At 45.5% G+C, this 21,362-nt stretch overlaps 1 protein-coding gene across 1 annotated transcript in view; it reads right to left on the minus strand.

Moving 5' to 3' along the window:
* LOC147884252 (uncharacterized) overlaps nucleotides 1-21,362 on the minus strand; it is a 36,369-nt gene that overhangs the window by 3,479 nt on the left and 11,528 nt on the right. The window contains exons 3-8 of the mRNA XM_087398491.1: nucleotides 8,786-8,858; nucleotides 8,604-8,668; nucleotides 8,388-8,468; nucleotides 8,130-8,210; nucleotides 215-391; nucleotides 23-112 (exon numbers count right to left, since the gene is read on the minus strand). Coding sequence (XP_087254617.1) covers nucleotides 23-112; nucleotides 215-391; nucleotides 8,130-8,210; nucleotides 8,388-8,468; nucleotides 8,604-8,668; nucleotides 8,786-8,858 — 567 coding nt within the window. The remainder of the gene's footprint in view (nucleotides 1-22; nucleotides 113-214; nucleotides 392-8,129; nucleotides 8,211-8,387; nucleotides 8,469-8,603; nucleotides 8,669-8,785; nucleotides 8,859-21,362) is intronic.

Genomic DNA, 21,362 nt, shown 5'->3' on the forward strand with positions numbered 1-21,362 from the left:
TTGAAAGGAATCAAGCCAGTACCACGGATTTGTTTTCTAATTGGTTAAATGTGGATTTGGGATCAAGGTGCAATGCTGGCCATGCAATCTTCAAAATTCTAGATTCAATCTCCTGCCAAACCAAATAAAATGTATGTCAGCTCACTACATGGTGCAACTGCTTGCATTTAGCCAGAAAAACTATTCGACTTCTCAACGAAAGGATGGGACTTACCAATAGGTCCTTGTACGTCCATGTCTCATCTACCATTGAAGCAACATCTTTCACAATACTCTCTGTGGTGGGTTGCAGTGTGATCTTGTATACGACTGGCATCCAGTCCACAGATGACTTGGATTGAGGTGACACAGTATCAGCAGAAGACGGAGCATTGACACGGTAATCGAGGATCTGAAAGATATTAAAACCCTCACTAGTGTCACATATGACCACAATTGACTGTTATTTTGCACCATTTTGCTTCGACTAATGCAAAATTTAAAATACCAATCCAGATGGCTAAAAATGTATTGCACACCACTCCACTCTAAACCTTCTCACTCAATAAAAAGAGGAATCCTGCATTCATAGAATGCAGAAATCTTTTAGCCTTCATTAAAAAAGTTAGGACTCCCATTTCTTGGGGCTTTGCTCTATCTGTGAACTTGCAAAAAAAGGTATGTATATACGTTTGTAAGACTAGAATATATCCAATCATACAAATTCAGATTTTCATTTCTAAAGTCTAAAATCTACAATGAATTAGATGTTGTAGCTTCTGTGCCCGCGTAAGAGATTTCGATATAGTTGAACAGCTACTCATCACTTGGATGAAATTCAAAGAATTCGCATGCCCGCTAAGGTGATTAAAAAATATACCTTTGTAAGACTAGAATATATCCAATCATACAAATTCAGATTCATTAAAAGTGGCTGTTTTGAATACCCAGGCAAAGCCACTCCTGGTTCCCTTCAAAAGACTCAATTTTATGGAAAGACCAGGCACATATGCATCAAAATATGAGTCGGGAATAGTGAATGAATTCTAGAGTCAACAACATGGAAATTGAAATATACCTTTTGTAAGACTTGAATTTTCTAATCATACAATTTTTGTTGTTCTAAAGTCTTGAGAATTTTTAGCTGTTGAGGCTTCTGCACCCGTGTAAGATAAAACATGGAAATTGAAAGGATATGGTTATCACCATTTACAAATACATGGAACTTGCTAGGGAATTCTTGAGCTGATGGACCTCAGTTCCACCTCATCTAAAATAGTTCAAAATCACCTTCTTCCTCCTAGCTCTCCCTCTCTCTCCTTTGCCCTTTGTTGTATATTGTGTCTCTACTTGGCTCACCCCCCTCGATCAACCCTCCCCGCCCCTCTCTCTCAGCCAGAGCATGACTCACGTGAATAGGGAGCTTTGGCCCGCAACTAGAGAGGCAATGCTTTCAGGTGCATTTTCAGGACCCACCGACGAAGGGCTGGGTTTTCAACACACTGGTGAGATCGACTCGCATGTATGCAGCACCTTTCCGAGGGAGCGACCTCTCAGTGACAAAGTGGAGGAGATTTGAGCGGCTACAGGTGATTATGGGTACTAGGCATGATTCGGAGTAAGCCCTCGATCCCCATCAAATAGTACAAGCATATTTCACCATGACACCCCTCCAGGTTGATGCCGTTTTTCAAACACTGACATTCCTACACAGGGTCTGGCCTTGCCTCACTGGAGACTACCGAGGCTGGCACTAGAGTCATCCATACGACTAGCAGAGAGGGGGGCTACCACAGTATGGCATGCACATGTATCTACATGGTTTGGCAGTCATAGTATCCAGATGGACCGGCTTCCCCCTTCCAATACAGCATGGATGCACTCCGAGTTGATGCCTCGAGATAAGAATAACCATATCATACAGTCAGATCTCCTCCAACTACATACATCTCGAGCTTGAGGGGGGAGGGGGACCAATCTCTCTCTCTCTCTCTCTCTCTCTCTCTCTCTCTCTCTCTAACATCATCCTATGCATGAGAGGTCACCACTGATGGGCACAGCCCATATGACACTATTCATGATGATATCACAGAGTTCTCCAGACACGAACTCGGAACAGACAAGTGGGCCTATTAGATTTCGATGAGGATTCCCTCATAGTACCGGAGATGCAGCAAAGCTGGGGATCGTGAGGCACTCAACAGATGCAGATGCACCAATGACAGCATATGGGAGACATTTACTCGAGCTGGGAGCCATACATGACTCAATCATATATAGTGGTCTTCGTAGATGGCCATCGTCTGGTGGCCTCACATGTTTCCCACATGGAGGGGGAAGTAGTACGGTAGACTACCTGCTCGGCTCACTAGCATTGGTCCCACGGATACATGATTTTATGGTGCCACCTCCTCCACTTGGAGCTGACCACTCATATCTCACTTTCTGCATATTGGTCGCCACGTTGGTCACGAGGAGGACCCCTCCACCGCCCGCTCGTGTCCAGATTCATTTTGACCGTGCTCTTGACCCGGTGTACATGAGCCACCTGGCTGATAGTCCAAATCCCATCATTCCCTGACTTTGATCTTGGCAAATCAAAAATGAAGTCCATTGTAATACTTTCCCACGGTGCCTGAGGCACGGGAAGATGCATAAGTAAGCCAGGTGCCTTCCGTCTATCATACTTCACTTTCTGACACGTAAGGCATTCAGTAACAAACTGATATATATCTTTCCGCATCCATGGCCAAAAGAAATACCACTATACCAATGAAATCCCACTTTGTAAATGACAGCAAAGACACTCTCATTTTCTCTCGCTCTCTCCCTCTCTCAACAGATACACTAGGGCCCAGAACAATGGTTGGGCTGGACCCCCCTGAAGGCTTTTATTCATCAAAGAGAAAATGCAGTACGTGAGTTCAGCGTAGAAGCTATTCACCGTAGTTAATCCTCTTGGCGCATGCCGAGTCTCGTTGACCGAAGTCAACACTCTGACCGTAGCCAGCTCTGTGGTTCTCTAGTTAACGGCAATCAACCCTTCTGGTAATAAACCAAATCTCCCCGACCGAAGTCACGTTTACTTGACCAGAGTCAAGTATCTTTGACCATAGTCAATTCTTTTACCATTAAAAGAACTCTTTGACCATAATTAACACATATGAAAACTCTTTAATTATGATCATATAAATGGTCAACTATACTTTGACTTAGGATATTTACATTGTGGTGACAGTCTGTCAGAGGGAGGATACGCGCCCCAGGAGGCTTATCAAACTGGATTGAGAGCACCATCGGAGTAAAGCAGGCTGCCCCCTATCACCAACTCTCTTCGGGCTCTATATCGACAAGATCACTTCTTTTGTCGATCGATTAGGCGGAGAGGGTTCGCTCCTAGCTGACATGATGGTGTAGATAGTGTTGTACGCCGATGACATAGTCCTCATATCATCCTCAACAGAGGGGCTGCAGAAACATCTAGAGGCTCTGGAGATGTTCTGCAAAGAGAGAGACTTGACAGTTAACCTTGGGAAGACCAAGGTTATGATCTTCAACACCTCGCGAGCAATAGTATCCCATCACCATAGTTTCACATACCAAGGCAAGCCTGTGGAGATAGTGCAGTCCTACACATATTTGGGGATAGTGTTCATTGGACCAGGTTTCACAATGATCCATGCAGGTACAGCACGACTCACACAAGGACAGGGTGCTCTGACCCGACTAGGGAGATGATGCTTCCAGGCACACTTCCCCCCCGACAAAGGGCTGGCTCTTTGACACACGGGTGAGACCGACTGCCATGTATGCAGCACCTTTCTAGGGGAGTGACATTTCAACAATGGAATGGAAGAGATTTGAGAGATTACAGGTGACCATGGGATCCAGGATGATTCGGAGTAAACCCTCAGTCCCTCATCAGATTATACAGGCAGAATTCGCCATGACCCCCCTCCGGGTTGATGCCATCTTCCAGACAGTGACGTTTCTCCATAGGGTTTGGTCCTTACCCCAGTGGAGACTACCGAGACTAGCATTAGAGTCCTTCCTCCAGGCGACTAGCAGAGAGTGGTGTCGATACAGCATGGTACGCACGGGTATCCACATGGTTTGGTAGTCATAGCATTCAGATGGACAGACTTCCTCCCTTTCAGTATAGCCTTGACGCACCACCCGAGATGATCCCACGAGATGAGATCAACCGTATCATACGGTTGGACCTCCTCCAGCTCCATACATCTAGGGCTTGGGGGGGAGAGGAGCTCTCCACCAAGATCCAGTTCTACCGTGATCACTTCCTGAGGATCTCAGAGCACGGTCTTGTTATCAGACCTCAATATCTTGAGGACAAGAGAGTTTCACATGCACTGAGCATCGCCATTGGTCAACTACGAGTCTCATCACATCAGCTATGTATTGAGGTAGGGAGAGCTATAGGCATACCCAGAGAGCAGAGGACTTGCACACTATGCCAGATGGGGGAGATCGAGACAGAGGAACATTTTCTATGTGTTTGCCTAGCCTACTATGAGATCCGAGGACGATATCATTGCCTCTTTCAGGAGGGACAGGGCTTTGGTCCACTCAAACGATTGATACATATTCACGATCAGGTCTGTGTTGGGCTCTACCTGCTTGAGATGCGCCGACAGAGAGACACACTAATGCGACAGGCCAAAGAGCAGCATGGGCTGATGCCACAAGTTACCATTGACAGATCATAGACTTTTGTCACAGATTTCAATGCATCTCAACTGCTAGCATAGCCGAGGGAGAGGAGCTTGATGAGATGAGAGCATCATGGATCAGCAGTAGAGATGCACGAGGGACGCACTCTCCACGTGCGACACAGAGAGAGCCCAGAGTACGCACGATCGAGGTTCGATCTATCTCATCCCTTCTCAGAGGCGACCGCCAAAGTCGAGGCATCACCCTTGACGTAGCACACTGGATCCAGAGATGGAGGAGACCATGCCCTCCCCCACGTCGCGAGACAGCTCGACAGACATATATGAGAGCTTCTCAGATCTCATCAAAGTGCCACCAGTTTACCTGGATATATGGAACCTGAGCACGTCCTAGGCGTGCTAGCCCTGAGCGCCTGACATGCTAGAGGTTACTTTGCTACTCTAGTATTTTGTTCACTAGCTGAGCATGTTGGCGTTTTAGCTTTTGCTTTCAGTTTTTCAGCTTTTAGTTCTTAGCATAGGTCTTGGTGAAACCTTTGCTTCAGCCCTCAGTGGCTTGTATGAGGTACTTCTTGGATTCGCACTTTGTCTCATAGGCCCGCGAGGCCTCTTGCAGACGTTAATCTCCCTCTCTCTCTCTCTCTCTCTCTCTCTCTCTCTCTCTCTCCAATCCCGTCATCAATCCCATCATAGATCTCAGTAAATCTCCGTCATCGTCAATCCCGTCGCCGTCGCCGTCATCATCATGTTCATGTTGTACTTAGTACTTGGTACTACAATTCTGCATTTTTTGCATTTTGCATTAGTGTGGATGCTCGTTTAGTAGCTCCACCATCACAGCTCCTTTGTACCAGGATTTTCACAGTCTCATAGACCCATCGGTCTTCCGAAGACTTTAATACTCTCTCTCTCTCTCTCTCTCTCTCTCTCTCTCTCTCCCCCCCGCGTCAATCCCGCCGTAGATCTCAACAGATCTCCATCATTGTCAATCCCGTCATCGTCGTAGATCTCTAGCGGACGTCGTGGATCTACGTCACCCGTAGTAGATCCTGTCGCCTATCGTAGATCTAGGTCATCGCCTCAGCAGTTCGTCAGTCGCCTCATCAACTCGACGTCCTACAGCTCTGTGCCACCTCCAGCCCGCCAGAGTCAGCCCCAGGCTGAGAGCTGAGCCCCTGGCTCAGCTTGGGGCATTAGACTCAGCAAAGGGGCTCTCAGATCCACGATGGCCAGGATGGAGTTTCCCAAGACCAAACTCTTTGCTTCTACCCCAAATAACAAGCCTTCATATTCTGCTATTGCAGCAACACCTAGCCCATTCGCACTAACGTACAAACAAAGGATTGGCGCAGATCCAAATGAGCAGATTTATTATCTACAGCAGCTAGTAAGGGAGCTCAGACTTTTGGTTGCAGCCCTAGGGAGGAAAGTGAATGAGATGGAAAGCAATGGCAAGAGGGAAATCATACAGGAGGTCATGCAGATTCACAGTGAAGCAGAACCTGCACCACAATTCGTGACTAAAGTCCAGCACGTGGTTACCAATCAAGTCAAGTCAATACAACAAGAAATCACAGCAGCAATGGATAATAAAATCAACAAAAGCGAAATATATGAAGAGGTACAAGAACAGGAAAGGAGAGAGGGTAATACCCGGTGCCTACGCATTGGAGGACTACCTGACAGTTGGCATGAAGAGAATATGGAAGAAAAGATTGACCATATTATAGCACCCACCCCTCATATCGAATGGGATTCAAAGGACATAGTTGGTGCTCTCCAAGTTGGGACACAAGCCAAGGTGGTTCTCAATGATAGGAAAGCAAGAAGTAAGATTCTCAAGCAAACCAACAAGCTGAGTGGCACAAAAATATGGATCTCTGGACTAAAGTGAAGAAGTCCGCAAGGAAGGAAAATGGGCTGTTTATAGAGACGGAAAAGCACTTATCAAGACTTCAAATCCAAACTCAAAGACTTTCAGTCTTAAACTGATGTAATGCAGGCTGATTATCTTTTGAAGTAGACCATAGTTAACCTATAATAACTCTATGAGTGGTATACACACTCCCAAGAGACTCTCAGTCTATCACTGATGTTTGGTGTTTATCCTTTTGATGTGTATTTTGTCCCATAGGCCCGTGAGGCCTCCCGAGGACATTAATCTCTCTCTCTCTCTCTCTCTCTCTCTCTCTCTCTCTCTCTCTCAGAGGTGGTAATCGTACACCCGAAGCTTCTGACTTGCACCAGAACTGTTTGCCCTGCATCTCGGGCAATTTCTGGTTTCGACATTGAAATTGGCTCCTGATTTCAGTTTTCTATCTGCCTGGGCTCTTCAAAGTTAGACGATTTGCAGGGATTTCCTATGGCTGATCCGAATCACTCTCCCTAGGATGAAATTCAGCGTATGCATCATGGTCTGGAAGTGATGATCAAGGTTTATACAATGATCTGGTCACAAAGGTCACTTTCCCAGACTTCTTGACAACTCTGGAACGAGATTTAATGCAGCTACCTTGAATCATACCCAGTTGGTTCAACAGGTTCAAGCACTACAGAGTTAGGTCACCTTAATGACGAATACCGTCCAGACTCTTACTCACGTGGATGTCATAGCTTCTATGTTGGGCCTGAATATCACTCCGGATCCATATTTGTGAGAGCAGAAGTCTAGAACCAAGGAGGTCCGGGATACCTTACTACATACATGGCAAGTAGGATATTTGTCAGGCAAAGCCAATGGAACAGAAGGTACAACAAGGACAGGGTTGGAACAGGTTTGAAAGGAGCTCTAACAGACGTAACCTCTCAGAAACTGATGCGGCCAATTCAGAGTCAGTTAGGTAAAATTGGAAATGTCCTCCAAATGTGGTGACCTGTCTAGAATAGAAAAAACACAGCACTCAGTGGCCAAAAAGCGTCCCAAAATTGGCCATCCAACAATTTGACAACCTCAATAAGATGTACAAATTCTCAAACTAAAGGTGGTCTGTTATGAAGCAGTGTTTCTTACAACACCAGCTCGAAATCTGAGAAAAACCCCTCCAAAATAGGTTGTCTAGCACTGCAGCAGCTAGATGGGGGTGGAGAACACAACATGCAAGAATTAAAGAGTGAAAGAATACAAGGCTTGTCAACATCACAAAACCCTAGGGCAAATCCATACATCCTAAACTCAACCACTAAATGGCCCTTGAGTCTTCTAACTAATTATTACATTGGCCACTCCCTTAAATATTACAATATTTCCAACACAATTGACATTTGGCTGGTGCCGTTGCAACTAAAGATAGTAACTCCAATTGATCAACGCTCAAACTCAGAACAAACCTTGCTTGATATCTATGAGTAAAACATAATTCTTCCCGTCTTACTACCCATATCAAAGGTCAAATCAACAAAGAGAGCCATGATGAAAGGAAGAAATAGCATTTACACTGTTCCATGGCTAGAAATGCATACCTCACACACCACACAGCCATCCACATATTTACAAGGCACTTCTTCAAGAAGATCTCCTGGGATACAACCTCCATCAAGCGCCTGTGCAAACATAACATGATAATCTTAGATAGGGTCTTCGTGCAAGAAAGAACCCAATAAAGCATATAAGACGAGAGTTTTGTGTGAAGATTCTAGCTATATAGTGTTCTCAGAGCAGCAAAGACATAAAAAGAAACACGTAAAACTTGGTGCATGAATGTGTTTAAGCTATTCTACCCGCAAAAAACTTTCGCTGGTGCGATTGTATGGATACATCGGGTCCATGATGTCATGTGCAGATAGTGCTGCTTTTTCAACCTAAAAGGGAAAAACAAACAGCTTAAATAACAGGGAAAATACTTAAAAAATTAATCAGGCACAGGCACAATCATCATTCACATGAATGAGAGCTTAACCCAGAGGAATTTCACCAAATAGCCTAGAAGCCCATACCTCTATAGGCTTCCCAATTGAGAAGCCTTCGGGGAACAACCGCACTGAAAAAGATGCATCCAAATCTGCGTATGGTGGAACATTTCCGCAATATTACCACGAGCAATTCATGTTGACTGCTCACACTTAGAAGGGATTCACAAAAAGCTCGCTATTTGGTATTCATATCATTACACTTTTACCTTTAGAGAATTGGATTGTTTCATTGTGGGGAAGTCGTCCAAGAAGGTCTCCAGACATCTTGACCAATGCAACCTACAAAACCACCCAAAAAATCATCACATATCCTCAATTCTAATAAAAGATAGATTAAACACGTGGGCTTGCTGTTTTCTTTAGCTCCAAGAGTTCAGAGCTTTATAGATATTAATAATTCAAGTGTGTGATAACACGAATGAATAAACGGCTAACCAAGTCGATGTAGTGCACCACAAACTATACTTTTGTCCTTCGAGCAAAAACATTTTGCTACATACTAGCGGTGCCCACAAAGTAATTGTTCGACAAGTAATCTCTTGAGCAGAGAATAAAGAAATGCCAAAAAATAAATAAATCATAAAAACAGATAGATATCTTACAATGAAAGAAGCTTCTTTGGCAGATTTTGTCACTAAAAAGTTTTAACTACTTATCAAGGAGGGCAAAAAACAATAAAATTGTATCCAATGTGATGGTTATAAATTAACCAAAAGCCAAAAGCCTTGCCACTGTAGTTTGTGAAGTTTAATTACTTATTGGCTAGTGATGTTTAGTAAGATTGCCATAACTATGCAGAAATTTGTTCTGAGCTTGAGAGTAGTATGTGTCCCAAGTTGCATCCTAGGAACATGCAGCTGAGTTCATGACAGCATGGTATGACTTAATTGTGTGAGGGTCCTACTCCTGGAAGGGATTTCACCATGTCCCCTCCAGGACCCTAGTCTTTGGAAAGCCTATGCAGATATCTATATGACTATGTTCTAGTCCTATCATAAAGTGGCTTTCATTAAATCAATTAAGACAGAGTCTTTGGGTTGGATTTGATATCCCTAATTAATGCTTGTCCATCTCGGTAGACCGCTCATTTACCTGCTTTACGTGCATCCTTCAATTTAGTGAATTTGATGCTCCTTTGTTTGAGCTGGCTTGGAGTGAACTCCTCAGATATCCAGATCCTTGTACCTTTCAGCTTCTTTGTTTGTCTAAGAATCTTAACTCTTGTCTCTCTCTGAAAAAAACCTATACTTGTGTTCCTTTTGAGTGACACAGCTTTTATCATTTTCATCCCATTCAACTTGTGGAATTTTCTTCTTCAGCCATATGATTTTTTCATCTTCAACCCTCCTCATCATCAAGGCAGCCATCTTGCAGTCCCCCAATGCGTCCTCTTATTTTAAACTATGTTTTCCTACTCTTTTACTAAAGGTTTTCCACAAGGCGGCAGGTTTACTCAAGCCTTTGCCTATTCCCGAAGATCCCTACAAGACATAGTCATGGACTTCATGGGATCTCTTCCAGCATCAACAAGTACGCAAAATATACAACGCTTAAGGATTCTTGATCGTTTCAGTAAGTCTTCTATACTTGTACCTTGCAAACAGACGGCCAATGCTGAAGATGTAGCGCACCTATCATTTGATATTAGTACCCCATTGGCAATCTACCACGAACCATTACGTCAAACAGCTACACCATATTTACTTCTCATTTTTGGCGAGCTTGCTTGGCAATTTTGGCACAAAAACACAATTGTATAATGCTTTTCACCCGCAAAAGATGAACCAACAGAGATCTATAACCAGCTGGCGTTTGATGTTCTCAAAGTGTACTGTCACAATACACAGTCAAAGTGGAAGCAATATCTTCCATTGGTGCAGGCCATCCTCAATTACATACATTCCTTAATATTGGTAGCATGCCTTATGAGGCTGCATTCGGCAAGAAATTCTCATCTCCTCTCACTCAGATGTTTTCTCCATCCCTTGAAGCCAACAAGACTACAAAGACCATGGCGGAGTTCACTGCGTCAGTCAAGAACCGGCTCCCAAGGCACAGGAAGAATGCACAAGTAAAACATCCCTTGTAAGGCCCTCCACTGCATACAAAGCATTTGCAATCCTTATACGTGTCACATGCACCCCTGCATTAGGGTGTATTGTGACAAACTGGACTCTGCATTAAGTGCATGCAGCATAATGTACATCAGTAGATCCTACAGTAGGCCTCTTGTCGTATGTTGTGGCCCCATTGTGAGCCCCAGTCTGGGGACAAGTCAGGCATGAGCTACGTAAGTCAGTCTCTGAAGTCTCAGCACTTAGTATGTTAGAAATGGATCAATAGAGGGTTACGCACATGGCGGAGTTCACTGAGTTAGTCAAGGACCGGCTCCCAAGGCACAGGAAGAATGCACGTGTAAAACATCCCTTGTGAGGCCCTCCACTGCATACAAAGCATTTGCAATCCTTATACGTGTCACATGCACCCCTGCATTAGGGTGCATTGTGACACACTGGACTCTGCATTAAGTGCATGCAGCATAATGTACATCAGTAGATCCTACAGTAGGCCTCTTGTCGTATGTTGTGGCCCCATTGTGAGCCCAAGTCTGGGGACGAGTCAGGCATGAGCTACGTAAGTCAGTCTCTGAAGTCTCAGCACTTAGTATGTTAGAAATGGACCAACAGAGGGGTACGCACAGCGGAAGTCTGATAGAATAGCCCAGGAGCTCACACAGTGTGTGTGGGGTGTGGAATCACAAACTTCTTTAGCTTAAGTGCATCACATAGATGTGCAGACTCATTAATAGACGATGATCCAGCCAGATATAGAAGCTACCAAAAACAATATATTTCCGTCCAAAACTATGGGCACAATAAAAAAGAGAGAGATCCAAAGGCCTACCAGAGCGTGGTCCTTTGATCTTACCACAAGGTACTTCTACTATCTGCCGGATATCTCTAGACTTGAGCCCGCGTGCTCCACCTCAAGCATATGTAGACTCTCCGTCCAGATCTCAGCTTCTTGCTGCCCTGATAGACAGCCTAAGGTTCAGCCCTGTGAACTCTTTCTGCAACACACTTCTGGCTCACCTTCACATCCAGTGTTGAGGCCCAAGAGAGAGACTTGCTGGCTGCTCCTGTCTGCCCACTCCTGCTGAAGTGCTGGATAATGTTATGAGGCTCAAATGCCTCTATTTATAGGCCCCCAAGGGGCTCCAAAACGACCGACTGGTCTGCCCAATATTGGCCGACTCAGCCTGTCAAAAAACCACCCCCAACAGCCTTTTATCTTGGGCTGTCTGCCCCCTGCCTTTAAGTGGGCACCCAGCCCCCTTTGCTTTGTGTGCCAGCTCCCTCCACTCCCCCCTATGCATGGGGATGTGGGCTGGCCTATGTGGCCAACCAGAATGGCCGACCAGCTCTTGCCCCCCACCAACTTTGTGGGGCTATAAAACCAGGGCCTCATTCCTTCATGCAGGGTCCAGGGCCCCATTCCTTCATGCAGGGTCCAGCCCCCTTGATCAGCTTATCTCCAGATCTGGTTGGCTGGCTCCAACCAGCCCCACCAGCCTCAGCCAATGGCTGACCCAGGTGCTGCTGCTTCCTCCCATGGTTGCGCCACTTGTAGGCTTTGTTGCAGGCTGTCCATCTGCTCACAGATGCCCTCCACATAGGCGCCTCTATCTGTGGAATCCCCCGCCATGTCTGCCGCTCTTGATTGATCTCCTGCCAGGCCAGATCCAGGACTTGCTGTCCCGCCATGTGTTCCTTCCACAGGTTCCGTCCATTGCAACCATGCTGGTTTCTTCAGATACCTCTCTCTTCTTTTTGGGCAGATCTTGCCCTAGGTCTCCCTCCCCCACGCTCTCCTCATTTGGGGGCTTACAGATGGGGAGGTGACCTTTCCAATATCCCCTCTGACCAACACATCCCGGCCCAATGCCAACACGTCGATGACGATGCTCTAGTAACTCCCTAGTCGTAGTCCTCTGGAACATTTCAATGTCGAAATCTTTTCCTAGCTTTTCATACAGTGGCTCCTGCTCCACCAGGTCCAGTTTCGCTTCCGCACACCATCCTGGTACACAGGTCCATATCCGGTAGCACCTCCTGGCACCACCACCTTCAGTCACGTTCCCGCCTTCGAACTCGAGCAACCTAATCACCACGGTCTTCTAGTTGTGTCCCTCATAATGAGTGAACAACCTGGAGTCTTCTAGGCACCATGCTCTGAGGGTCTATTTCAACCCGTCCTTCCTTTGGCAAGGTCCACAACAAACGAACCATCTCGAGAAATGAAATCCTAAGAATATCTCCAGATAACCTAGACCACGAACTCTCAATGAGCTCTCAAGTAGGTACTCTTCCGGCTTCAGTACAACTTGTCCATAATCTTCTAGCAGTCTATGTCAGAGATTTGAAGAAGCACCCACACTTCCTCTTCTGCCTTCGAAGAAGGCCAATTCCTTCCAATCTCGCATTATCTGAGACATATGAAGAGCAGATTCTCTCCACAGCATGCTATAAAGGCTCAAATTAAGAACATCAAGTACATACCAAATCATCATATTGCATGTGTGCTTGCTCTGATCACAAAGGGTTCTGACTCCCCGTCGGCCCACATCTCAATGACGGACATCATCACTGTGGCTTCTAGGTTGGCATATTTGACCTCAGTAACACATAGAGATGTCACTAAGAACAGTTCTTTGATTACCACATTAGCGTTGGCTTTTGTGTCACCCTCTGAATCTGAGTTGGACTCCTTGTTTTTTTTATCCGCCTTATTCTTTCTGCAATCCTTCGCAAAATAGCCTAGCGTGTTGCAATAGAAACACTTCTTCTGCTTCTTCTTGGAAGTGTCCTCGTCATCAGAGTCATCCTTCTTGGACTTGCCACTGTTAGGCTTGCCCTTTTTCCTTTGCCAGCAACGCCTTGTCATCTTTGTCGTTGTTGTAGAGCTTCCCCTGTTACCACTATTTACTATCCTAGTCTCTAGTTCCGATCACGGGAGTAGCACCTTAATCTTCCACCCAGCCAAACTGCCAAAGCTTCACAGCAAGAGAGAGAGAGAGAGAGAGAGCTATCTCAAAATCACGTAAATCCCTTTATTCTCCCCTTCTCTCTCAAGCTTTGACAGACCCCAAATCCCTAGATAGATCTAGATGCCACATGTCATCCATATAGGGCCTTTCTAATGCAACATTTCACCCCTCTCTTGGGATGCATTTAATTCCTTGCCCCTAGGCACATTCTTTGCACTAGGCCCCTGGTCTCAGATCTATCTAGTCTGGTGCTATCAGCCCTCACCTAGGACCTTGACATTAATCCCTCCCGATCATTTACATAGAGCGCAAACACATAGATTACAAAAATAGATCCTATAAGGGAAATGTCGACTGATTCTTCCGAGGTCATGCTACCTCGGCTAGAGCGTAACATTCCTTCCCTCTTCAGACATCAGCGTCCTCGATGATAAAGTCTGGGAACATTCTCCGCAACTGATATACGGATTCCCAGGTAGCTTCGGATAGAGGCTGACCATGCCATGCAACCAACACCGTGGGTATCTTCCGATTTCGTATTTGCATTGTTCCTCGGTCCAGGATTCTTGTTGGTTTGCGCCTTGCAATATCCTCTATCTCCTGAAACAAAACCACACCTTCGATTAGTGAGTCACCAGTATGTAAAAATTTCTTTAAACGTGAAACATGAAAAACCGGGTGCACCTTACACCCCTGTGGCAATTCTAATTTATAGGCTACACTGCCTATTCTCTTTAGAATTAACCACGGCCCACAGTATCGAGGTGATAACTTAGCACACTCTCCTGAAGTCAACGACTTCGAGTGCGAAGGAATTCTGAGAAAAACTTTTTCTCCTTCTTCAAATACTCTTATAGACCGATTTTCATCCGCATACACCTTGGCTCTATCCATAGCCTGGCGGATGTTAGCTCTCGCAAGTGCTAGCATCTCCCGCATCTGAACTACAAAGTTCGCGGCACTAGGCACTTTCTGAGGTACTCCAACTATAGTTGGATTGGCTGGTCTATAACCATAGTTCAGCTCAAACGGACTGAACCCAGTAGATGAATGTTTCCTATCATTGTAGGCAAACTCCAACAATGGCAACCACTTGTCCCATGTATGTTGCCTCAATGACACATATGCTCTCAGCATATCCTCTAAAGTCTGGTTGACTCTCTCCGTCTGACCATCCGTCTCAGGATGATCCCCACTACTCATTCCTAACTCAGTCCTCAGTGTCTCAAATACCGCTGTCCAAAAGTGACCGGTAAACCTGACATCTCTGTCTGACACTATGGATCTAGGCAATCCATGCAGACGAAATATATGTCTAATAAACAACTCCGCTACTTGCGGGGCACTAATAGACTCTCTAGTCGGAATGAAGTGAGCCATCTTGGTTAGACGATCAACCACCACAAGGATAGAATTATACCCTCCTTGTGTTGCAGGTAACCCTACAATAAAGTCCATGGAAATGCTCTCCCACTTGCTTAGTGGTATTTCCAAGGGCTGTAAAAGTCCGGGTGGCTTTACCCGCTCGGCCTTACTTACCTGACACGAGAAACACCGTGTCACATATTCATGAATATGCTTTTTCATCTTTGGCCAAAAGAAATCTCGCTTCACGAGATCATATGTCTTCTCGACTCCTGGATGTCCCGCACACGGGCTATCATGGCATTGTCGAATGACTCTCTGCCTGAGATCATTCTGACCAGGTACTACAACCTTGCCATTTCTAACTAGCATACCATCCCTTATGGTATATCTTGCATAAGTTTGGCCTTTTCTGGATGCCAGGTCATCCTTTTCACTTTCCCCGGGTTTTAACACATGAGCTTTAGGCCACAAGCTCTGGACAAACTCGTCCACCTTTTGAGTTTCTCTGATCTCGGTCATTAGAGCACTCTCTAATACCGTGAAACTCAGGTTGTGCATAATGCGAGACAACGCATCAGCTACCTTATTGTCTTTTCCTCTTCGGTACCGAATCGTTAAATTAAACTCCTGCATGAGCTCTGCCCACCTAGCTTGGCGGCCCCTCAAGTCAGGCTGTTTACAAAAATGTTTCAGAGTATCATGATCTACATCCACATAAAACTCTGAACCATACAAATAATGCCTCCATGTTTTCAAAGCATGGATAACATCATACAACTCTAATTCATGAGTTGGCCAATTCCTTTGAGAGGGAGAAAGCTTCTTGCTTTCAAAGGCTACTGGCCTTCCCTCTTGAAGGAGGACTGCTCCTACCGCAATGCCACTTGCATCGGTTTCTAGGAACAACGGTTTCTGGGGATCAACTATTTTTAACACCGGTCCTGTGACCACAGCTTGTTTTATGGTGTTAAAACTTTCTTGTTGATTCTGTCCCCAAATAAAAGGTACTTTATCTGAGGTCAGATCAGTCAAGGGCGATACTATTCCGGAATATCCTTTGATATGCCTTCTATAAAACTGGACAAATCCCAAGAATGATCGCAACGCGGTCAGACTCTGAGGGATTGGCCAAGTTAGTATCGCAGCCACTTTCTTCGGATCCATTTCTACCCCCTGTGGAGTAATTATGAACCCTAAATACTCAAGCCTAACCATACACAGTATAGTTTTCTTTTTATTTACATAAAGACTGGCTTTCCTCAAAGTACTGAACACTACTCTTAAGTGTTCACAATGCTCAGTAACACTTTTACTGAATATCAGGATATCGTCAATAAAATGTACTACAAACTTTCCGATATACGGACGTAGTAAATCGTTCATAAGCATGACGAAGGTCGCTGGAGCATTGGTAAGTCCGAAGGGCATTACCAAAAACTCATAATGACCAAACCTGCTTCTAAAAGCGGTTTTATGCACATCCTCGGCTCTAATCCGGATCTGATGATAGCCGCACTTAAGATCTATCTTGCTGAAAATCACGGCTCCATGTAATGCATCTAGCAAATCATCAATCCGAGCCATCGGATACCTGTGCTTAACAGTGATATTATTCAATGCTCTGTAATCTATACAGAGGCGAAACGTATCATCCTTTTTCCTCTTTAATATCACTGGTGAAGCAAAAGGTGAGAAACTTGGTTGAATCTGCCCCAGCTTGAGGTATTCTTCCAGTTGTCTACGCACCTCCGCTTCTTCCGTAAAACTCATTCTATAGGGAGGTCTATTTACAGGTTCTGCCCCCGGGATCAGTTCAATCTTATGCTGAACTTTCCGCTCTGGAGGTAACCCATAAGGTAGTTCATCCCTAAAGCATTCAGAGAACTCCTCTGTTATAAGGTTAGCCAACTTGGCCATCTCATCACTTTGCATAACATCAGTGCTAGCCGAAGACTCATCCACTGACTCTACCGATGCTGTGCAAAGGTATAAAAACTCTACTTGAGCCTTTCTGATTTCCATCACGGAAACCAACGGTCCCTGAGGTATATCTTTTTCACCTCGCAAGACATAAAGCACATCATTCATCTTGAATTGATATACGTGCTTTTTCCAATCAATGGCTAGATTCTTCCTAGAATGCCACGCCATTCCCAGGGCTATATCCGCATGAGCAAGCTTGGTTATTTCAAAATCAAGCTTCTCAGTATAGTCCTGAATCTGAAGCTCCAACTGGGTAACCCTTTGGTCCCATACTTCAGTTGAACTTCCATCAGCCATCCTGACTGTATACGCATAGTCAGATGGACTTGTCTTTAATTTCAGCCTCTTCACGAGCTTGGAGTTAATCACATTGTGAGTTGACGCTGAGTCAAACAACACAATGACATCATGACTGGCCACTTGCCCTTTCATTTTGATTAACTCCGTATCATTGAAGGCTGTATACCCCGTTGCTGCGGGCTTAGATAGGATGTTATCAGGTGCACTCGTCACTAACTTAGTAACAGACACACAGAACAAACAAGGTACTAACCTCTGAGAAGATCCCGCTAGCTGAATCTGCATCTCTTCCGCTCTGGGACTTCCCTGCATCTCCACGTCGCACTCTGAGATCACCATCTCAGCCATCCGACGATCTTTATTACGTGGACAATCTCTCCACTGATGAGGTTGAAGGCAACCAAAGCATAAGCCTTCCCTCCTCGCTTTTTCCCTTTGTTCCGGGTTCAAGGGAGACTTAGACCAAGCCCGGGCTGCCATTGGAGTTACTTTTCTCTTCACTCCAATGGTGGTACTTGGTTTGGGAGTTTCAGCCGGTCTCGCCTGCTTGGCTTGACCACTCGACTGCGAACCACTCCCTTTACTAGTCCACTTCTTCTTAAACCCAGATTTCTTCGGATACCCATACTGGGTTCCGACCTGTGCAAACCCACTTGGCTTGCTGCCCTTGGCATCCTCGTAGTTCAAGGCTATAGCTATTGCATCATCTAGCGTGTTCGCGTACTTAGCCCGAACTTCCATTTTTATTCGGTCATTCAATCCAAATATGAAATCTTTCACTTGGATTGATTGAGGCAGGGGTTCGTCAACCTTCATTACACTCTCTCGAAACTTATCAGTGTATTCTGCCACTGATAAATTTCTCTGACGCAGGTTCCTATATTGATCCCAAGCTCGGGATGCCTCGTCAGGAGGTAAGAAGTGTTTCCTGAACTCTCTTTTAAACCCCTCCCAGGTAGTGGATGCTATACCGTCTTTTTGTTGTTTAATCCACCACCGATCCGCCGCCTCACTAAACATATGGGTGGCCTCGCGGATCTTTTTGATGTCATTTCTGATCTCACAAATGGCGAACGCCTCGTCCCATTTGTGTAGCCAGGTCTCAATGACATCGGAGCTACGGTCGTTCATCCGACCAGAATACTTTTCCGGTCTGTAATTAGCAATATTTGGCACTTTAGCCTTCCTAGGCTCGACCGTATGGACACTAGACTCCGGTTCCATCGGAGCCTTTCCCTTCTCCTCTCGAGAAGGTCTGGCAGACATACTCTGGAGTGCTCTCCTAAGTTCGGACTGCCCTGCATTGGCTTGTAACTGCTGTGCTAACAACTGTTGCAAGGCATCTTCCAGCAATGCAATCCTGCCAGATAACGTATGAGCTACTGGGCGCGATCCCTGCTGGGTCGGCTGGACTCCTGATTCACCAGGGTCCCTCCTGGAAGCTCCTTCTTCTGCTTCCATTTGTTCAGTAGGTGTTTTGTTTTGGGGTTTTTTTTTTTTTTTTTTTTTTAACACCCTTAGAACACTGTAATCACAAACTGACACTCTGAACACAATTCCCTATACTAGGGAATTCCTGCAACCTGACATGCACACTAATTACGTATTTGACACAGGCATATATCCGAATCCCGCTTTTCCCTATACTAGGGAGATTCCTGCAAATTAACTCAGACTCAAGTATACAGGCATCTGCACAATCTGTCCCTGCTACAGCATCAAACTCTCATGCATACTTGTCACTTTTCACGCAAACGGAGTATCAGCAAACCAAACCAGGAAAAAAAACATAGAATCGACAGAAATGACAAAGAGCCTTCCTGGTCTATGAATTCTGATCCAAAACCAAAAGGGAAAATAGATAGAAGGCCCCCTGGAATTCGAATCCTGCTGCTTGCAGCCTGCACGTACAGTCTGCTATCAACCTACGGGCTTAGTCTACCCTTTGTAGTCTGTAATTCACCGATCGGCGCCGTGCCTTCAGCGATGCCCACACCAATGTTACCCGAAGCCAATCGTCAGCCACCACGTCTCCGTTAAATCCACGAAGGGCGTCGTGACATGGGTCTGCGCTCCACGCCTGGCGATCCTTCGAGTGCCTAGGCACCCTTTCGGACGCGTGCGTAAAAATGGCAAATCTGCTCCAATTACGTAGCTTTAACAAAGCTCGTCGCCCATCTGCTTATCCTGCGTCGCTCTCCACCATTTTCTTCGTTCGCTTCCTTTTCAAAGAAGCTCCGTCAGGTCCGGTGATACCAGCTCACGCGATCAGACGGATCCTTGCCCTTGAAGTAATCCAGCACCCCGCCAATTCGTAGGTCCCCACGTTCCTGCGCTACATCTCACAAATTAACTTCGTCGAATCGCTCCAACAGCCCGTTCGTGGGTCCACGTGAGCGCTGCACTGTCGCAGACCTCGTCGTCACCAACTACCGTCCGTCGATTCTTCCTCTCCTTCCAACCTTCCGCTCTGATACCAAATTGTTACCACTATTTACTATCCTAGTCTCTAGTTCCGATCACGGGAGTAGCACCTTAATCTTCCACCCAGCCAAACTGCCAAAGCTTCACAGCAAGAGAGAGAGAGAGAGAGAGAGCTATCTCAAAATCACGTAAATCCCTTTATTCTCCCCTTCTCTCTCAAGCTTTGACAGACCCCAAATCCCTAGATAGATCTAGATGCCACATGTCATCCATATAGGGCCTTTCTAATGCAACATTTCACCCCTCTCTTGGGATGCATTTAATTCCTTGCCCCTAGGCACATTCTTTGCACTAGGCCCCTGGTCTCAGATCTATCTAGTCTGGTGCTATCAGCCCTCACCTAGGACCTTGACATTAATCCCTCCCGATCATTTACATAGAGCGCAAACACATAGATTACAAAAATAGATCCTATAAGGGAAATGTCGACTGATTCTTCCGAGGTCATGCTACCTCGGCTAGAGCGTAACATCCCCTAGCTTCTTCTTAGAGCAATAATGGACCCCAACTCCTCAAAAGTCAGAGGTTTGGTCCTCTGTCCTACTATCACAGTCGTCACGAAGCTTTTCAAACTCTGAGGTAGCCTCCTTAGAACCATCAAGGCCAATTGGCACGAGTCCACCTTTTGACCAACCGATGCTAGTTGATCCCTCACCACCTTGACCTTCGTCAAGTGGTCATGTACCGAATCTCCCTCATCCATATCAAGTTGTATAGCTGATGCTGAAGAAGCAAGATCCGGGATGTGTTATCTGTCTCGTACAGATCCTTCAAAATGGCCCACGCCTCTACTGACGTGTCGATCATCTGGATGTGAGGAAGCACAGATTCTGCCATAGTCCCTATGATCAATGCCAAGGCATGGGCAGCCATTTATCTTCCCAAGCTTCGAGCTCCTCTCCATCTACTAGTAAGTGTATCTCCCCCTTGTTGTCCACCATATCCTCCGTCTTCACCTCGGCTCCTGTTGTCAGTTTCCATAGTTTCCGAGCCACTAAATGACTCCGAATCTCCACCTTCCAAATAAGGGAGAGCCCCTCCAAAGAAGAAGGGAGAGCCCCTCCATTCCCTAAGATTACTCCTACATAGTTCACTTAGGACACTTAGTCCTAACTTGGTTGGGCCATATACTGTTGTCTATTTGCAAGTACATTCAATTGCTTCTCGACTCTCTTACATTCCAAGTTGCTTCCATTGTACCCCTGCATCCAACAATGAGAGCTGAAATATTTATAGAAGTCATGTTTAAATTTTTGGTACTCAAGACTAGTTTACGTTTTTAATGTGCACGCAATGGGTTTTTCTAAATTGCTTATATCTAGATGAATCTAGGAACATGCCTAAACTCATCCTCTAAAAACAACATAGTGCAGTTTCAATCTCATGATAGTCGCTCATAAGCTTGAAAACCATAAACTCCATCATGAATAGCAAGGACTAGCTACTATGACGTCCCCATTGACGTCATTAATGCCCAATATTGGGTATAGACCATACTATAAACGTATGCTCTCACACATAGAAATCCACACACCCACACATACTTGAGCCTCCATTTATACAAAGTCTTCATACTGAGTTTCTGACAGCACTCCGGAGGT

The sequence above is a fragment of the Dipteris shenzhenensis genome, chromosome 27 (genome assembly GCF_047967505.1).
Source record: "Dipteris shenzhenensis isolate YYH24624 ecotype China chromosome 27, Dip_SZ_1.0, whole genome shotgun sequence".
In the NCBI taxonomy this organism is placed as follows: Eukaryota; Viridiplantae; Streptophyta; class Polypodiopsida; order Gleicheniales; family Dipteridaceae; genus Dipteris; species Dipteris shenzhenensis.